The sequence below is a fragment of the Delphinus delphis genome, chromosome 7, assembly GCF_949987515.2.
Source record: "Delphinus delphis chromosome 7, mDelDel1.2, whole genome shotgun sequence".
Classification (NCBI taxonomy): Eukaryota; Metazoa; Chordata; class Mammalia; order Artiodactyla; family Delphinidae; genus Delphinus; species Delphinus delphis.
Genome location: NC_082689.1, coordinates 18,292,932 through 18,312,563, shown reverse-complemented (window position 1 = coordinate 18,312,563; position 19,632 = coordinate 18,292,932). Strand labels below are relative to the sequence as shown.

Here is a 19,632-nt window from a genome sequence, read left to right as displayed (position 1 = left end):
GACCCCAGGAAGACGAGGCTTGGGCTCAGGCTGTTTCCTGGGGAGGGTGGGGCCTCAGAGGGATGAGTCGGGTGGTAAGGCATCAATGTCCAGGACCCAGGCTGGCAAGACCCTCCCCAGGCTGTCTTGGTTTTAAAGCAGGTGCTGTCCGACTTTACAGGCTAGAAGACAGGGACGGGGGCCATGAGCAGGACAAAGGTGTCAAAGGTAGACTGAAGGTCAGAGAGCCCTGGGAAAGGTTCCCAATCGGGGAACTCCAAGTCTCCTGTGTGTCTCTGAGCAAGGGCATGCCCTGCCGAAACGCTCAAGGTAGAGACTTGGAACCGCGTTACCTAGCTCAGAGCGATAAGGGATTGGGCCGTGTATTAGTGTGCTAGGGCTGCTGTAACAAAGGTCCACGAACAGAGCAGCCTAAACAACAGAAATCTGTTGTCTCACAGTTCTGGAGGCTGGAAGTCTGAGATCAAGATGCCAGCAGGGCCCTGTTCCCTCTGAAGGCCCAAGGGAAGGATCTGTTCCAAGCCTCTCTCTCAGCCTCTGGTAGTTCCTGGGCTTGTGGCAGCACAACTCCAATCTTCACATTGGTGTTCTCCCTGAGTATGTCTGTGTCCATATTTCCCCTTTTTAGAAGGACACCATTCATATTGGGAAAGGAGCCCACCCCACCCCACCCCAGTATGACCTCATTTCCAAATAAGGTCACCTTCGGAGGTACTGGGGGTTGGGATTTCAACCTATGAACTGGTGGCGTGTGTGTGTGTGTGTGTGTGTGTGTGTGTGTGTGTGTGTGTGTGTGTGTGTGTGTGTGTGTGTGTGGTGGAGAGGGACACACAATTCAACCCATAACAGATGGGTCTCACATCCTGAGTTTTGGGGCACAATTCACACACTCTACTTACACACAGCTGGCTCTCAGGTGGGCCTTATGGTTCATGCTCTGCACACCCTTTGAGACGGGGAGGCCGAGCACATCTCTTTCCCTGAAAGAGGCTTGGAGCGGTAAACGGCTGTGGCTGGGACATACACCCATGATGCCCTGTCAGCAGCCAGCTTCCCAGCTGTGACCATGGCAGGGTAACAAGGCTCCATGAATCTCTGTTGTGGTGAAGCCAGGATGAGTATGGAGAGGGCCCAGCACGGGGCTGCGGGTGCAAAGCCAAGGGCTCAGCAGATACTAGCTGCCTTCCCCTCTTCCCCCTGACGGCTCCGAACGAAGAGAATCTTCCCTCAGGTTGAGCTGAGACCCAGGTGAGGACAGGGCTGGGAGAGGGTAAATTACATGCCCAAGGTCACAGGGTTAAACCTCTTCCCCACACAGAGACCATCGTGTCCAGCATCCTGTCATCCCCTGCCCCTCCCCCCCCGCCCCCACCGGGGCAGGCGTTGGTTTCTCTCTCCTGGGCCTGGCCCCTCTCCTACCCAGCAGCTCCACCCTGGGTTCTCCCCCAGCATCCTCCTAAGTTCTCCTCAGGATTCAGGGACGTGACTCCACCAGCTATTATGAGGGGTTGTTAGGGACATGGCATGCTCAGTTTCAGCGAGACCCCCAGAAGGTCAAATTGGGATCCAGTCGTTCCTTCCAAACACCTTTGCCCTTGGAAAAGGAGATGTGACCTAGGGGGGTGGAGGAGGGGGAGAGAGGGTGTAGAAACTGAGGTGCAGAATCTTAGAGCTGGATGGAACTTCGGAACACCCCGTTTCCAGGCCCCTCTGGCTACGTTGAGGAAACCGAGGCCAGGGAGGTAACTGCCAAGGTCAAATGTTGGGCGCTGCCTGGTGGCAGAAGCCAGGCATCTGAGGCTATACCGGAACCGAAGGGACAGGTGGTGGGTGTTCCCGTAGGCCTGCGTGCTCAGTTCCCAAGATTGGAGGGGCTGGCGTCTGCGGAGGGGTCGCCTCCACGGCTCTTGCGGGGAGAGGAGGCTAAAAGGAAGGTGGTGCGTGCATCTGGGGATTGTGGGAGTGGAGGGCGGCGCACCCGCCTTCGGCAACGCGTGGGGCGCCGGAGAAGGGATTGCGGGGCAGGTGGGGTCCTGCGGGGGCCCACGCGTGGGGGCCGGGCCGGCCGGGGCGGGGTGAGTCACCGCCCGCCCGCTCCCATTGTGCGGCCCGGCGGCGGCGGCGGCGGCGGAGCTGCGGAGCCGAGCGAGAGGAGGTGGAGCCGCGGGCTGCGGGCTCCGGCGCCTGCGTCCGCCCAGCCCGCCAGGCTCGCTGCCGCCGCGGGCGCCCCCAGGCCGTCCGGCCCTGCGCAGCGACAGGCCCCGGGGCGAGCGCGGGAAGGAGATGGGGCGCGGCGGTCGGCCCGAGCCCCGCACGCTCCGGAGCCCCGAGGTACCGCAGGGCGGGGCGGGGAGCGGCGGGCCGGGCCCCGGGGCATCCCGGGCGCGGCGGGGCCTCGATGGGCGCTCGGGCGGGCGGGGGATCCAGCTCCGGGGAGGGGGAGGGGGGGGCGGCCGCGCGAGGCTCCTGACCCCGCCCTCCTCCCCCAGGGCTCCCCATTAGGTCCGCGCAGCGCCCTCTTCTCACCCGGGTCACGGGTCCCTCAGTGAGTCAAAGTCCCCCCAAGCCGCCTCTCCGGACATGGCCAATGGAGTGATTCCGCCGCCCGGGGGCGCCTCCCCCCTACCCCAGGTGACTGACGCTCGCGGGGGTGGGAGAAGAGGAGGGGGAGGGACCTCAAGGAGGATAGGGGGGTCTTCTGGTCGACCCTGGGACCCCCAGATCCAGGGGTAGAGCTGGGCGGGAGATACGGAGAAAGAGGGGGTCTTTTGGTATTTCTCGGGTCTGTTGCCCCCTCTCCTCCCAAGCCCTGGAAGCCTGGGAGGTTGACCCCAGCCTGGGCCACAGGGAGTAGAAGACGAGTCTGCTGGTCTCCCCCATCTCCACCTAGGGCTTGGAGTTGGGGTGGGTGTGTGGCGTTCATGCGTCAGGGTTCCTTAGAAGAGGCTGTTGGGTTTGCAGGTCCGGGTGCCCTTGGAGGAGCCCCCTCTGAGTCCAGACATGGAGGAGGAGGATGATGACTTGGGCAAGACCTTGGCTGTGAGCAGGTTTGGGGACCTCATCAACAAGCCCCCGGCCTGGGACCCCAAGAAGCCCAGCCGCAGCTACAGCGAGCGGGACTTTGAGTGTGGGTAGCCTGGGGACCCCTAGTGTGGCCGCCCTCACCGCCATCACCTTCATTGCCACCATCACCGTGCTCACCACTGGCTTGGTCACCCGGTGTCATCTTATGCTGGATGCTGTGCTGGATGCTGTGCTGGGCCACCATGCCATGTTAAGTCATCCTGCCTCACTTACCCATCACCTGTCTGCCTGCTAGGGGAGCTGAGCCCCAGACACAGGGGAGATGTAGGGAGATGGGCCTGAGGCCTCCCTTGGTGACCTTCATCTTCCTCAAGGCTCTGTCATACCTCTGGCCCTGCTCTCGTCTCTCTGCCACCTCTCCTCCCCTCCTTAGCTCTGCTGACTCTACCTTTCCCTTCCTTGCTGTGTCCTGTCCTCTCATCCCCGCATCCTCCCTGTCACAACCTCCCCTCTCCATCACTCCATCCCCCCGACTCTACCAGGCCTTCCCAATGACAGGCTATGGGTACAGGTGTTGGGGGGAGCCTGACTCTGGAGGAAGGACTAGGGTGCCCTTGTTTGAGGCCTTGAGCTAGAATAAGGCATGTGTCCCTAGGGTGGTGAGGGGCCCCCTTCTGCTGTGGGGGCCCCAACCAGCTCTCCTGCACCCCCAGTTCACCGGCACACATCCCACCACACCCACCACCCGCTCTCGGTGCGCCTGCCTCCACCCCACAAGCTGCGGCGACTGCCCGCCACCTCTGCCCGGCAAACCAGGAGGAAGAGGAAGAAGGAGAGAACCTCTGCTCCCCCCTCTGAGGGGACCCCTCCCATCCAGGAGGAGGGGGGAGCCGGAGTGGATGAGGAGGAGGAAGAGGAGGAGGAAGAGGAAGGGGAGTCTGAGGCAGAGCCTGTAGAACCTCCACCCGCAGGGTCCCCACCCAAAGCAAAGGTAAGGTCTGTCCCCAGGGAGGGCTGGCTGCTCAGGGAGAGGAGGGGAGGCCTGGAGGGGGGAGGGGAGGCCCGGCAGGGTTGGGGGAGGCGGGGCTGAGTGGGGTATTGGGGCTGAGTCAGGGCAGGGACCCAGGTCACACGGGGTTTATCCACAGTTCTCCATTGGAAGTGACGAGGACGACAGTCCCGGCCTCTCGGGGAGGGCCGCCTTCACCAAGCCCCTGCCCGCGGTGGGCCCGCGCTCCGACAAGAGCCCCCAGCACTCGGTCAGGTACTGGCCTCCAGCCCAGCCGAGAGCAGGTCCCAGGCTCCTTCCTGACCCCAGTGGAGAAGCTAGGAGGAAAGGAGGCGGGGCGGAGGAGCCGGGGAGGGCGTGCCCCTTCTCTGCATGATTGGCAAGGAGGAGAGCACCAGAGGGCGGGCAGGGAGAGTCCTCCAGGAGAGAGAGGGTGTCTGGGTGAAAAGGAGGATGGGGACAAAGAGGAACTGGGGACCAGTGCAACGGGGGCAGGAAGGTGGAGGTAAGCTTTTCTCTCTGCTCAGGAGGAGCCTGTGTGTAGTCCCCAGGGGGCCTCTCCAGGCCCTGCCCCAAGCTGGGGGAGGGCAGAGGAACCCCCTCTCCTGGCCCACCTCCACCGAGGGTCCCTGCCAGTTTCAAGGCTGCCGTGTTGCCTCCTCAGCTCCCCTAGTCCCCGGGCCCGGGTCTCCCGAGTCGCCGGAGAGAAGAGTCGGCCACGGAGCCCGTCAGCCAGCTATGACCTGCGGGAACGGCTATGCCCAGGCAGTGCCCTGGGCAGCCCGGGTGGCCCGGAGCAGCAGGTGCCCACTGATGAGGCGGAGGCCCAGATGCTGGGCTCCGCGGACCTGGACGACATGAAGAGTGAGTGACACCCACTTCCAGGGGTGCCCAGCCTGTGAGGGACCTTGGAGAGGCTCTGTGTTCTCCCCCACCCAGGGCTGAGCTCCTCTGCGGTATCCCTGTCTGCTGGAATGTGGCCAGTGATGGGGAACTCACTACCTAACCAAGCCATGCCTCGGGTGCCAGAGCTGAGACTTCCCCTCATGATGCCTTTGCCCTTCCGTCCTGGTTGTGTCCTCTGAGTCACCCCTGGAATAAGGCAGCCCTTTTTCCACACGACGTTTGGAGACATCATTGTACCCCCCCTCCTCCGACGCTCCTCTTCTCGGGGCAAACTCTTTTTACCCGCTTGGAACCAGGGCCCTGAGTCCCAGCCACTCCACCAGGCCCTGCCTCTCCCTGTGTCAGGAGCCTCCTACTCCCATCACACCACCCTCGGCCGGGCCTGGCTGTGATCTCGGCACGTTCCTTCCGTCTTATCAGTGCCCTGGTTTCTGTGCCACCTGTCCGCACCCATGGGGCTCTGTGCCCAGCCAGGGGCATCACCGACCCCGCCCTCCTCCCCCTTGGAACCACAGTGTGTGCAGGGGTGGGGTGGGAGGGGGGAGGGCTCTGAGTGCAATACGTCATGGAAAGTTGCCAGGGCCTGAGGACAGGGACAGGAACAATCCGATGGCAGCAGCAGCAGCAGCGGCGGTGGCAGCAGCGGTGGGATGGGGGGTGGTCAGGGGGAGGGCATGTTTACAGACCTAGGGTGCAGGCTGGAAGCAGCAGGGAGCAGGCCTGGGGACCTGGGGAGTCGGGGTCAGGAGGCCCGGCCATCTTCAAGCTCTGGTTGGACCAAGACCACTGCTGTCCAGGCTCCTGCCTCTCAGGAGAGCCGGGGCTCTAGGAAGGAACAGGGGCTGAGGCCTTGGCCATCTGGGGAATGATGAGCCCGCTGGAGGAGGTCACAGAGCCCAACAGGGCACTGAGCCCTGGGCCCGGGGACGCTGAGGGTCAGAGCCCTCAGAGGGCTCCAGCCCCCAGCCCTCGAGACTCGCTGGCCTCAGAGGACTTAGAGATGTTTGTGCTGGACCTTGAGGACTATGACCTGTGGGAATCCATCAGGGGCCAGCTGAGCCCCATGGTGGGCGGACCAGCTTGTGAGTAACTGGGCTGCTGGCCTTCCCCCAGCTGTGGGCCTGGAAGGGGCAGATGGGAAGGAAGGGAGAGAAGCTCTGCCTGAGTCCGTCTGGATGTGTACCCATGGGGGAGTACACATGGGTGCCGAGGGGCACAGGGAAGGTGCCGAGGGTGCGGGGCCTGGTGACTTAATGTGGGTCCTGGCACTGCCGAGTAAGAGGCAGTGGCCGTGACCGGGGCTGTGGACTGAGTTGGGAGTCTGCCTTTTTACTGTGGCTTAGCCAGTCTCCCTGTGTGACTTTGGACTAGTCCTTTCCCCTCTCTGGGCCTCAGTCTCCTTATGTATGAAATGGCCCAGCTGGACGATATGGTTTTGTCGGCATGGTCCCTGGGTGACTGTGGCACCCCCCCCCGCCCCGAGTAGAATGGCTGGGCAGAGCTGGAGGGGCTGGCAATGACCCCGAGGCCCTGAGCTGGAACCCTGGGACCGCCAAGCCCATCTTCTCCGCAGGTCACCGGCTGGAGGACAACCCTGGCGTGCGCCGGCACCTGGTAAAGAAGCCGTCTCGGATGCAGGGCGGGAGGGGCAGCCCCAGTGGCCTGGCCCCCATCCTGCGCAGGAAGAAGAAGAAGCAGCAGCTGGACCGGAGGCCTCATGAGGTACCAGGCCCCGAGGAAGTGGGCCTTTGGATTCTTCTCGCCTCTCCTCCCCCCTTCTCCCTCCCTCCCTGCCTGGCCCATCGCCATGTCCCCAGGACAGCCGGTCCCACCTGGCGGCTCCCAGGCCTTCACCCTTGGCGCCCACCCCAGGTGTTTGTGGAGCTGAATGAGCTGATGCTGGACCGCAGCCAGGAGCCCCACTGGCGGGAGACGGCTCGCTGGATCAAGTTTGAAGAGGACGTGGAGGAAGAGACGGAGCGCTGGGGGAAGCCGCACGTGGCCTCGCTCTCCTTCCGCAGCCTGCTGGAGCTCCGGAGGACCATCGCCCACGGTAGGGGCCCTGCAGACCTGTCCCGAGAGCCGCAGGCCCTCTTCACAAACCACAGAGCTCGGCCTGTGCTGGGCTGCCCAGCTCCAGGGACTGCTCCCTGGAGCCCTGGGGCCAGGTGAGGTCTGGCTGCCACTCTGGGGACATGGGGTCCAGCTGCCTGCACAGCCATAAGCTCTGAGGGGTGGGACTGCCCAGGTACCTAGCACTGTACCTGGGGCACAGCAGGTATCTGCCCACATGCAGTAAATCAACAGATGACCCCCTCTCTGGGCAAGGAGGGGCTGTGCCCTCACCCCGTGCTCTCTTTTTGCATCCTCTCGGGCTGGGCTGTGGCCACATGGAGCTGTGTATGCACCTGGGCACATCAGATGCTTGGCTCACCCAGCATGTCTGCCTGCCCTTGGGGAGCAAGCCGCTGGGGGGTGGTATTTTTCTATCTGACGGGACCGTGCTCCCTCCCCTGACTGTGCCCCCAGGAGCTGCCCTCCTGGACCTGGAGCAGACCACTCTGCCAGGCATCGCACACCTCGTGGTGGAGACCATGATTGTGTCTGACCAGATCCGGCCGGAGGACAGGGCCAGTGTCCTTCGCACCCTGCTGCTGAAACACAGGTGCCAGGGTGGGGCGCCTGGGAGGGCGCCTTCAGGTTCAGCTGCCTTCCAGGAGCACAGACTCTACTGAGTGGCTCTCGAGCCTCTGCTTGAATACCCCAAATGATGGGGAGCTCATTCCTTCTTTATCTTTGGACAGTACCAACCGTTAGAAAGTTCCTTCTTACATTGAGGCAAAAAGGATGGAGGCCCTGACCCTCCGTTTCTCATTTCCTCATGACCTCAGGCCACCAAGGGGCTGTCTTCCTAACCTGCCTTGCCCCCTCTGCCCTCTCCCCAGCCATCCCAATGATGACAAGGACAGTGGCTTCTTTCCCCGAAATGCGTCCAGTTCCAGCGTGAACTCGGTCCTAGGGAATCATCACCCAACCCCCAGCCATGGCCCCGATGGTGCAGTGCCTACCGTGGCTGATGACCTGGGGGAGCCAGCCCCACTCTGGCCTCATGACCCTGAGGCCAAGGAGGTCAGTCACCTTGCTCTGACCTGGGCTGGGGGATGAGGAGGGCTTCCAGTTTCAGTGGAGGCCACGGATGGCTTCATTGAGTGGGTCAGGAAGGTTGGTTGCCGGGCACCATACTAGGGATGTGGGGGACATACATTCAGGAGGGACCCCTGCCCTGGAGAAACAGAAATTTTAAAGGGGATGACGGGGCAGACCCAGGGGAGCCATTTAAACAAGGTAAGGCTGAGATGGAGGAGGGTCCAGATCCTGCTGTGGGGCACTTCACCAGTAGTCTCCACCCTGGCTGGGGACGGAGAAAGCAGGGCCCAGATCCAGGGGTTGGTGGGCAGAGTCCAGGCCTGGAACAAGGGATGGGAGGGCCTGCCATGGCCTCCGGTCTGGGTCCCAGCCCTATTCCAGTTCTGCGTCCTCAGAAGCCCCTCCACATGCCTGGGGGAGATGGTCACCGGGGGAAAAGCCTGAAGCTGCTGGAGAAGATCCCTGAAGATGCTGAGGCTACTGTTGTGCTCGTGGGTAAGGAGGGCTGGGCCCTGGGGGCATGTGGGCTACAGGGCGTTGATGCCCCCACCACGGTCTGCTTGTCTTGAGCTCTGGCCTGCAGGCTGCCTCGTCCATCCCCAACCAGGCCCCCACCTTGCCCCTGGTCTTTCTCTCAACCCATCTTCCCTAATCCTCTGCCTGCTTCCCATCCAGTTTTCTGCTATCTTGGATTGCTTCTAGTCCATATAACACTGTTGTGAGAATTAGGAAAAAGCACCCCTTCCTCAATACCCTTGATTTCCATCTGCTGGTAAATTGTAATAAATGTACAGACATATAAGCAAATAGGGCTTCTTTAGATTGGGGTTTCTTTGTGCAGTGCACAACCTGCTCAACTGTACATCATGGCCCCAGATATCCCCCCAGGGCCTGCCTTGACTGCTCCCCTTTGCCCAGCACCCTGTGCCTTTCTGTCCCCCCAGGCTGTGTGCCTTTCTTGGAGCAGCCAGCGGCAGCCTTTGTGCGCCTGAACGAAGCTGTACTCTTGGAGTCTGTGCTTGAGGTCCCCGTGCCGGTTCGCTTTCTCTTCGTGATGCTGGGGCCCGGCCACACCAGCACTGACTATCACGAGCTTGGGCGCTCTATTGCCACCCTCATGTCTGACAAGGTGGGTCCGGCAGCCCCCAGGCTGGGCGTTCTAGGCCTGTTCCCCTGAGCCCTGCTTGTTCTCTGTCCCACGCGCTGCCCCCAGTGGTATCCATGGGTACAGGGGTGCTAGTGGCCCTTCGGGGTGGAGGCAGCGCTCTGGAGTGGTGGAGGGAGGGGTGAGCTGAGGGGGAAAAGGGAGCCTTGGGCTGGGGCTATGGGAGGGGACAGGGAGGTGGATGCCGGAACGAAGAAGCCCAGACGCTGAAGCTTTGGATGTGACATGAGACTCGAAAGGGAAGCTGGACTTGGACAGGAGGGTCCTCTAGCCAGGGGTGATGTTCGAAATATTTCCCAACCAACAGGATGTGGGCACTCTCCAGTGAGGATGGAGATTGGATTGGTAACGCTATGCCAGGCGTCATCCCTTCAGTTGTTGCATTGTGGAAAAGTCTGGAGGCTCCCAGGGGAAGAGCGCGGGCAGTCATGGGGGTTTGGGAGGTGTTCAGGGCCGTGGCTGCCTGCCGGCCAGCAGGGACATGAGCCAGAGTTTTGACAAGTGGACTGGACCTGTGGATGTGGCTGAACGTCCACCTTGCCTCTGGGTCTCTGATGGCCCAACACCTCCTCCCCGAAGCGCCCCCTCCCAGGGCCTCCCTGGGCTGTGGGCTCAGTCCCTGGCTTTCCTGCCTCCAGCTATTCCACGATGCTGCCTATCAGGCGGATGACAGGCAGGACCTCCTGAGCGCCATCAGCGAGTTCCTGGACGGCAGCATCGTGATCCCCCCGTCCGAGGTGGAGGGCCGAGACCTGCTGCGCTCCGTGGCTGCCTTCCAGCGCGAGCTGCTCAGGAAGCGGCGGGAGCGGGAGCAGACCAAAGTTGAGATGACCACCCAGGGCGGCTACGTGGCCCCTGGGAAAGGTCAGACCCTTTGGGGCCCGGAGCCCCCTGAACCTATGCCCCCTCCGCGGCTCCCACGGCTCTGACCCCAGCCCCATCCCGACTCTTGAGCCCTGCACGTCAGCTTCCAATCCCTGACCCAGGTTTCTGCACTGCGTCCCAGGCTGGGAAGGATTGGGCCCAGGGCCTGCTCCAAGCACGAGGTTCCAGCAGCCTCTTGTTCCCCCAGAGCTGGCGATGGACTTAGGGGGCTCCGAGGTGCCCCCTGACGACGACCCCCTGCTGCGCACTGGCTCGGTGTTTGGGGGGCTTGTCCGGGACGTGAAGCGCCGGTACCCGCACTACCCTAGCGACCTGCGGGACGCCCTGCACTCCCAGTGCGTGGCTGCCGTGCTCTTCATCTACTTCGCCGCCCTCAGTCCCGCCATCACCTTCGGGGGGCTGCTAGGTGAGGGGCGGGAGGAGAGGTGAGGGGGCTCACTGTCATCTGCAGGGTTGCTGGGTCAGGGTGTCCCAGTGGTCACTTCTGGGATGACAGTAAAGTGAGAGGGGGTGGGTGCAAGGGGTGGGAGATCCGGGGTGGGGGGCTGGTGGTGAGAGGCAGGAGGGCTGAGAGTGGTGAGGGTCCCTAGCTACCACTCTGGGGAGCTGCTCCATTTTTCTTGGGTCCCCAGGTTAGGGGAAACTAGACGAGAAAGAGGGGCCAGGTAGAAAGAGCCAGGCCAGGGCCGTCCCACTGACCCTCGCCCGCCCCAGGGGAGAAGACAGAAGGACTGATGGGTGTGTCTGAGCTGATCGTGTCCACGGCTGTGCTCGGTGTCCTCTTCTCTCTGCTGGGGGCCCAGCCGCTGCTTGTGGTCGGCTTCTCGGGGCCACTGCTCGTCTTCGAAGAAGCCTTCTTCAAGGTGACAGCCACCCTGCCCCTCCCCAGGGCTCACCTGCTCCACCCTGTGCCCCTGGCCCAGGGCATGGGCCCCTGCGGTCTTTCCCCCTCCTCTCCCTCGGGGTGCACCTCCTGCCCGTCCCGTGGGGCCCCGAGGGCCGGGTCAGATGGCTGTGGTGACCGCCTCTCTCTCCCGCCCTCCAGTTCTGCCGAGCCCAGGGCCTGGAGTACCTCACAGGCCGGGTGTGGGTTGGCCTCTGGCTGGTGGTCTTTGTTCTTGCCCTGGTGGCCGCGGAAGGCAGCTTCCTGGTCCGCTACATCTCACCCTTCACCCAGGAGATCTTCGCCTTCCTCATCTCTCTCATTTTCATCTATGAGACCTTCCACAAGCTCTACAAGGTGGGCCCTGAGAGGTCTTGGGGGGGTGGGTGTAGGTGGGGGCTGGGCAGCACCCTGGGAAGGAGAGCCTGGGGGGAGGAGGGACGAGGAGGAAGGCTCTGTAGGCTGTGGGCCTGGGGGTTGAGGACGCCCTAGGGCTACGTCTGAGCTGAAGGGCAGGGAGTCAAACCCAGAGGTTTGAAGTCCAGGATTCACCTGAACAGGTATGGGACGGAAAGGGGGCGTTGTCAGGGCTACGGGTCTGGGGTCCTTGGGTCACTGTATGTAGAGGAAGGGCGTCTGTGTGTGAGAGGGAGCTGCATGTCCTGTGTTATGTTGCCCGGTCAGGTGTGGGAGGGGCCAGCCCTCTCCCTCACAGGTGTACTGATGCTATGAAATCAGGCACCTGCCCAGGTGAGCACTAGGGCAACCTCGTAACCCACACAGGTGTTCACGGAGCACCCACTGCTGCCATTCTACCCCCCTGCGGGAGCCCTGGCTTCTGAGCTGGACCTGAATGTGAGTGCCCTGCCGCCCACCGAGGGGCCGCCGGGCCCCAGGAACCAACCCAACACGGCTCTGCTGTCCCTCATCCTCATGCTCGGGACCTTCCTCATTGCCTTCTTCCTGCGCAAGTTCAGAAACAGCCGCTTCCTGGGTGGCAAGGTGCGTGGCCAGCGGGAGTAGGGCCTGTGGACCCCCTGTGGGTGTCCCTCGGTTCCTGCTGTCTCTGCCAGGCTCCGCTCGAGAGAGGGGCTGTCCCCTTCTCCCGGTCATGGGAGACCTCATCCAAGTCTGTGCAGCCTCTGCCCCTGTCTGAAGCCTCAGAGAGGTGTAATCAGGAGAGGAATGCTCTCCTGGGCTGGGCTGGGCTGGCACCTGTGGGGTTTAAAGGGACAGGTCAGGGGACCTCTGGCTCCTGCTCAGGCCCAAGAGGGGTCCGGGTAAAAAACCCCCATGTTAGTTTCCTGACCCTCCGCTCCATCCACCTTTTGCTCCCTTCCCCTCATTGGCCCCTCTCAAGGCTCGCCGTATCATCGGGGACTTCGGCATCCCCATCTCCATTCTGGTGATGGTCCTGGTGGATTACTCCATTACAGACACCTACACACAGGTGAGTGAGTCCCGACCCCCTCTGGCAGCCGGTTCTCACCCCAGGGCCTTGAGAGGCAGGCCATAACATGTCCCCATTGCGCCAGCAGCCGGTCAGGGCTGGAACCCTGCTTTCCTAGTGGAATGGCTACGTGCTGGGGCTGCACAGGGGTGGGTGGGCTGGGGGTTTCAGAAGCAGCTGTGTGGTCCAGCTGAGGAGGCCGGCCAGGGAGTCTGGGGCTGTGTGTGACGCTTAGTCAGGACTCCTGGAGGAGCAGGTGTGGGACTGGGGGCAGAATGACAGGTGCCCCTGCAGCAGGTCTCCTGGCAGCTCCGGGGCTCAGGGAGAAGGTATATCATTTCCTCATTCGCTGCCAGACCCCTTGGAGGAACAGTGACTTTGGAGGATACAAAACTGATTTTCCCCAAACCTGTTCACACCCACATTCCCTGGAGTCCTGGTACTGGAGACACAGAGCTGGGTGGGAGCAGCTGCTACGTGGAGTTGCTAGCGGCCCTGAACCCGGTCTTCCTTCTGGTCATGCAGAAGCTGACGGTGCCCACGGGACTCTCAGTGACCTCCCCCCATAAGCGCACATGGTTCATCCCGCCCCTGGGTAGCGCCCGTCCTTTCCCGCCCTGGATGATGGTGGCAGCCGCCGTGCCCGCCCTCCTGGTCCTCATCCTGATCTTCATGGAGACACAGATCACCGCGTGAGAGGGCTGGGGGCGGGGCGGGGAGCCGTGGGATTGGCGGCCAGAGGGTGTCCGTGGGCCTGGGGCGTGGTTTCCCCGTTGTGCTTTTTTTTTTTTTTTTTTTTTTTTTTTTTTTTTTTTTGCGGTACGCGGGCCTCTTACTGTCGCGGCCTCTCCCGTTGCGGAGCACAGGCTCTGGACGCGCAGGCTCAGCGGCCATGGCTCACGGGCCCAGCTGCTCCGCGGCACGTGGGATCCTCCCGGACCGGGGCACGAACCCGCGTCCCCTGCATCGGCAGGCGGACTCTCAACCACTGCGCCGCCAGGGAAGTCCCCCCGTGGTGCTTTGACATGATATCTGTCTGTTACCACCACCACTTGCAGGGTGGCACTTGACAGTCCTCAGAAAACCCTGGCAGCATTTTCTCTCAGTGACGCTCACATGTGTCTCATTTTGGTTAAACCACAATGATGTGGTGAGAGCTGGCATCTGGCTTTTGTGGTGTTTTAAGTATCCACAGTATGGGAATTTGCCTCAGATTTGCTTAAATATGAGAACTTCAATTTGAGAACTTGAAAGAGGAAGCGGGCAGGTCCTGGGAGAGTTCTGCTCTGCATGTCCTGTCCCCTCTACACCGTCCCTGCTGTGAGTGCCTGACCCTGTCGCTGGCCACCCCCCCGCCCCCGACTCACCCCCGCTTCCCATCCTCTCCCTGCAGGCTCATTGTCAGCCAGAAGGCGCGGAGGCTGCTCAAAGGCTCCGGCTTCCACCTGGACCTGCTTCTCATCGGCTCCCTGGGTGGGCTCTGTGGCTTGTTTGGGTTGCCCTGGCTCACGGCCGCCACCGTCCGCTCGGTCACCCACGTGAACGCGCTGACCGTTATGCGCACTGCCATTGCTCCCGGCGAGAAGCCCCAGATCCAGGAGGTGCGGGAGCAGCGGGTCACTGGAGTGCTCATCGCCAGCCTCGTGGGTGAGAGCGCCCACCTTGCACGGCCCCGGTCCCCACCCCCCAGACTTGCGTTCTTGGACCTTAAATCCTTTCTCCATCCCAGGCTTGACCCAGATCCCTTCTGAGTTTCCAAACGCATCGTGACTAGCCCCTGCTCTGACCCCCAGACCTGCTTCTTGACACTCCATGTGCCTTTTTGCTTGAGCCCTTTCTTGGCTCTCTGTCCTGTTGCATCTTCTCTTGGTCACAGTGATGAGGCCCGGCTCATCTCCTCCCCACCAGGCCCTTCCATCCTCACGGGGGCTGCCTGAGGGGTCACATAGGTGTGTGTCACCTCCTCCAGGCCTGTCCATTGTCATGGGGGCTGTGCTGCGCCGGATCCCACTGGCTGTGCTCTTTGGGATTTTCCTGTACATGGGGGTCACATCGCTGTCTGGCATCCAGCTGTCCCAGCGTCTGTTGCTCATACTCATGCCAGCAAAACACCATCCCGAACAGCCCTATGTGACCAAGGTAGGGCCAGGAGGCACAGAGGTGGGGCGACGGGGTGATGGGGAGCGGCGGGAGGGCCGAGGGATCTCTGGGCTGGAGATGGACTCTGAAGGATAAGCTGGGACCTGGGGACCCGAGTTCCTAGAGATGTGGTGAGACCTGACGCCTGTTCCCCAGGTGAAGACCTGGCGGATGCACCTGTTCACGTGCATCCAGCTGGGCTGCATCGCGCTGCTCTGGGTGGTCAAGTCCACGGCGGCCTCGCTCGCCTTTCCCTTCCTGCTGCTGCTCACGGTGCCCCTGAGGCGTTGCCTCCTGCCCCGGCTCTTCCAGGACAGGGAGCTACAGGCGGTAAGGGAAGGCGCTTGGGGCAGTCTTAGGGGCTCGGGCCCTGGGTGCCAGTCTTTGCTGTTGTGTGACCACAGACAAATTACCTAACGTTCCGAAATCTCATTTTCATCTGTATGACGGGGCTACTAATAGATTCTCCCTTATAGGATCGTGGTGAGGATTAAACACAGTTCCAGGTAAAGCAATGAGAACGGTGCCTTGGTGTGAGAGAGGCACAGGGCTGCTGTAGACAGCTGTGTCCTGAACAAAGGCACACAGCTGAGGGATGAGCGGGCGTGGGGTGGTGCTGAGATCCATTCTGAGCCCTGTTTTTGTCAGCTAGAGGAAGGGACATCTTTTTGAAAATCCTCCGCCCACGCACAGTGTACAAAGGTACCACAGGAGCTCAGAGCCCCAGGAAAGTGCTTCTGTGTGGTAGCTGCTATCATCATTATTATTATTAGGAGGTATCGCTGGGGGGTGACCTCAAGGTTTTGGCCAGAGGGAAGTGCTTCAACCTGGGGCCACAGTCCCTGTAGACAGTGAGGCTTGGAGAGGTCTAGGGGCAGTGAGGGCTGCCGGCCCAAGGAGGAGCTGGGGAGCGGGAGGCGGTGAGTCCGCTTCCCGGCCTCTCCCAACCTTCTGCTCCCTTTTGCAGCTGGACTCTGAAGATGCTGAACCAAACTTTGATGAGGACGGCCAGGATGAGTACAACGAGCTGCACATGCCCGTGTGATCCTCCACCATGGTGCCCCTTGGAGACCCCGACACCTTAGTGATTGACACCAGGCCCCAGTCAGAGCCCAGCCCTAGGGCCAGCGGGCTCGTCATGACCCAGAGATGTGCCTGGAACCACTACTGATGCCACGACTAGAGTGGCCCCCTGACTCTGCCCTGGGCACTGACCTCGTCTCACCCAGGCCCTTTCACAGACCAGACCGGCACAGGCTTTGAGCTCATTATAACCACACTCCTTGTCTTGTGTCTGCCTCACTTTCTTGGTTCCATCTCTGGTTTCTCGGGTCATACTTATCCATCTGGAATTGGAAGAATTCTATTTTCAGGGTCGTCCAAATCAGGGAGAGTTTTGAGGCAAGGACAGAATTCTTGGAGGAAAGGGAGAGAATCAAGACCACAGAAGGTCAGAGCTGGATCTTATCAGCACCCCCTCGACCCCCCCCCCCCCAAGTACAGTTGAGGAGCTGGAGGCTCAAGGTCTGGCTCAAGGTCACACGCTGTTAATCCAGCCCCTGCTTAGAAGGGGGAGGTTGGGGGATGGGAGGGGGAGGAGGTTGCTCTGCTTTAGCCACTAGGGAAATCAGAGCGTCCCAATGGCTGTGGGGCTACAGAGGGGAATGGAAAATATTTATTTTCTTTTCCTGATCCTTGGCAGTCCAAAGGGCAGGGACAGGAGCTGCCCAATCCCCTAGACGCCAGGGTCGTGCTGGCTTTGGGGTCCCTGGACCATTTTAGAGTCTCCAGGCTTAGAAGAGAGGCAGTTCTGGGATTCCTGAGGCCACTCCTTGCGTGCAACAGTCTTTGTTACGCCAGAAATAACCTGGGAGGCCTTGCAGAGGGTGCAAACTGGGAGCCCATTTCGTCACAGTTGCTAGGCAACCAGCTGCGTGTTTGAGCGTCTGTCCCTGTGTTGCCCTCTGGTGGCCGCTCTCTCACTGCAGGCTCTGTCTGGACTGGGCCCGGGTAACACTGCCACCTGGTGGACCCGCTATGATCAAAGATCCCATTCAGGCACATTTAGTTCCTCATTGGGATGCAAGCGGGTGGGGCAGAGAGGTTCCATGGACTTACAAAGCCCTGGGCAGCTCTGAGCATCCAGTGCCAGGATGCCTCAACCCTACGTTACCCATTTACTCTGGAGGTGGCCCAAGTTCTTCCTTACCTTTCCCCAGGTTCCTCCCAGGTGTTCAGGCCAACGGCTAGAGCCCTGAAGTTGGTCAAGAGAGAAGGGACAGATTGCTGTGAGGCTATTTGTTTTGTTCATAAGGAAGAGACGTGCCCCTCCAGCTGTCCTGGATTGTCATTCAGATTTAAGTATTTCAGTCCAGTCGGCCGCTTCGGTCTCTGGCGCCGCGATAGCCTCCAACTGCATCTGGCCTCTGACTGATCCTCCTGGCCTACATGAAGGCAAGATTCCTTTTCCCTTAGATTGGCCAAGGCCAGGTGGAATTTCAGAGTAACTTAGCCAAGGAGCAAAGTGAAGGTCAAACACAAAAAACTAGAACACAGACGTGTGCAGAGAAGATTCCAAACGCAGAGATGGCAGGGGCCACACGTGTAGATAGGCGTGGCTGAGAAGCTTTGCACGCAGGACTCTGTTCCTTTTCTGAGCCCTAAATCAGGTTGCCTGGTCCCCCCATCGGGGCCTTGGTGTGGGCGGACTTCCCTGTTGGGTCTGTGGGATGCTGAGACCCCACGGGAACGAACCTGCTTCTTCCAGAGCCCCTGAGAGAAAGTAGTGACCTGAGCCCTGAAGACTCGGCTCTACATTGGACACAGGTTGTGTCAGTCATCTCTACTTAGCGAATAGCTGAGAAGTATGGGTGTTGCTCAGCTGGAAAGTGAGAAACAAGAGGGCGGGGGCTTTTGAAACTGAATGAGTCTTGGTCCTGGCTAGTGGGTCAGGGCGGCCTCCAGTATGACAGGGCCTTGAGGCCCCAGTTGGAACAATAGGTGAACAAATTTCAGTGAAAGATCGAGCCAGACATAACCTCGGGCTATCAACATGCCCCCTCCGCTCCCCCAATGGGAAAGGACATGAATAAGCCCTAAGAGCTTGGAGTCTTAAAGACCACGGCCTGTAAACCACCCTCCCCCGGCCCCGCTCCCCAAGGGAAGGCAACTGCAGTTCAGTGCAGTACAAGGCTGTAGTTGACCAACACACGCGCTGGGCTGGGCCTGGTTAGGGGGGATTCTTTCTCACCCAGGGTGGAGGCCTGTGGAGGCTCTGAGAGCACTTAGCACTTAGCTCAAAAGAACCCAAACTTTTGCCAGGGATGGGTCCCTTGAAGGAAGGCAGGGGACAGAATGACAGTGGGGGCCAGGAAAAGACAGGGGTGATGGGACAGTGGCAAACCCACCGGAAGACAAGTGGCCTGGCCTTTCAGAGATCATCACATTTGGGGATATTCAGAGTTTGTCCTGAAGCCTTGGTGTTTTCTCTTTCGCTTCACTGACACTTCAACCTTATCTTCCTGGGGGGCTGCAGCTTGACCGAGGCTGCCTTCTTCCAGGTGTGGAGGGGAGCCAAAGGAGAGGATCCGCATCCGGGCCTGGTGGCACAGCTCTGGGGGACTGAGGGAGGGTAGAGGCCATGGTACTTTTGAGTGACAGGAGCTGCTACCGTCTGCTTTACAGTGGAAGCAGCTTGGCGAGCGGGCACATCCCAGGTGGCACAGGACCCTTCCAGTAAGGAGGATAGTGGGCCCGTCGCCATCTTAGCCTTCTCCTTGTGGCTCTCTGTGTGGGGTTAGGGCCGCATCCTGGGCAGCTGCCCCGAGCTTTCAGTATCCTTGGTCTAGTTCAAGCCCACTTCAGGCCCAGAGAAGTGCTAATTCATTCTTCTGCTTTGAGCAAAGACAGCGGCTGGCATTTCCTTGTTCTGTGCTGAAGATTCAGCTCACTCGTGGTCTGATGCCCCCGTGAAAACTTCTGGCTGTCAAAGCTCACAGACCATCTGCTTGGATTGCCCCTGCCCTCTCCCTTAGGGCACGGAACCTGGCAATAATAGGTCCCGTTTGGCAGCCGGTGTGACATCTCTTCTTGTATCAGGTGACTCAAATAATGATCGTGCCTGTTGACACTTAGAGCTCTCAAAGGGAATTCTGAAAGTGGAAAGACGAAACGGAGCTCAAGGGCACTTGCACCAAATGCTGCCCGTACAGCTGGCGCTTAAGCCGTTGCTGGAAATAACAATCAAACAGGCTCCGGGCAAGCATCGAGCCAGGGATTGAATCCAATGTGGCAGATAGGAAACTCAGAGTGAGGAGTTTGGGTTCTAGATAAATAAAAGATATAATTATCTGAGAGAGAACTTGATCAGTTGTGTGGTTCACCACTTGTGCCAAGAGCAAACTTCAATATTTGTAGGGTTTATGTTCTAGAAGGAAGATTTAATATTTGAAGCCTCTGCTTGGATTATTTTTAATTTAGTTAGAAATGTTTGTCTTGAACAACGCTTTATCAAGTGCTGAGTAAGCACACAGCTGTTGGGATGTTCTCTGGGTGGTGGGTGAGTCCCACTTGGATCTGGAGGCCGAGAGGAGGAGCAGGGAGCTCCGGGGACAAGGCTGCCTGGACCGTGGGAGGGGAGGGATAGAGAGCAGGTGGGGCACAGCTGGAGATGGAGCAGGGGCTGGACGCTGCTGGAATGACGGAGGGGGACGGGAGCGCTGAGGAGCACGCGAAACAAGACTTTTTAAAAAAAATTTTATCAGAGTATGGTTGATTACAATGTTGTGTTAGTTTCGGGTGTACAGAAAAATGAATCTGTTATACATATATCCACTCTGTTTTAGATTCGTTTCCCATATAGGTCATTACAGAGTATTGAGTAGAATTCCCCGTGCTATACAGTAGGTCCTTATTAGTTATCTACTTTATATATCATAGTGTGTTTGTGTCAATCCCAATCTTCCAATGTATCCCTCCCCCTCCCTTACCCCCCAGGAACCATAAGTTTGTTTTCTACATCTGCA

General features: G+C 60.1%; 1 protein-coding gene across 1 annotated transcript; it reads left to right on the top strand.

Annotated features, from left to right (window-relative positions):
• Positions 1-2,092: 2,092 nt before the first annotated feature.
• SLC4A3 (solute carrier family 4 member 3) lies at positions 2,093-15,904 on the top strand. Its single transcript, XM_060015516.1, has 23 exons — positions 2,093-2,331; positions 2,490-2,631; positions 2,962-3,127; positions 3,738-4,015; positions 4,173-4,288; positions 4,698-4,897; positions 6,513-6,661; positions 6,812-6,992; positions 7,469-7,604; positions 7,885-8,068; positions 8,482-8,581; positions 9,031-9,215; positions 9,890-10,115; positions 10,324-10,542; positions 10,851-10,999; positions 11,182-11,376; positions 11,803-12,021; positions 12,380-12,469; positions 12,995-13,161; positions 13,863-14,116; positions 14,439-14,608; positions 14,765-14,938; positions 15,576-15,904. The coding sequence occupies exons 2-23, from the start codon at positions 2,581-2,583 to the stop codon at positions 15,651-15,653; spliced, it is 3,687 nt and encodes a 1,228-aa protein (XP_059871499.1). The 5' UTR covers positions 2,093-2,331; positions 2,490-2,580; the 3' UTR covers positions 15,654-15,904.
• The last annotated feature ends 3,728 nt before the right edge of the window (positions 15,905-19,632 follow it).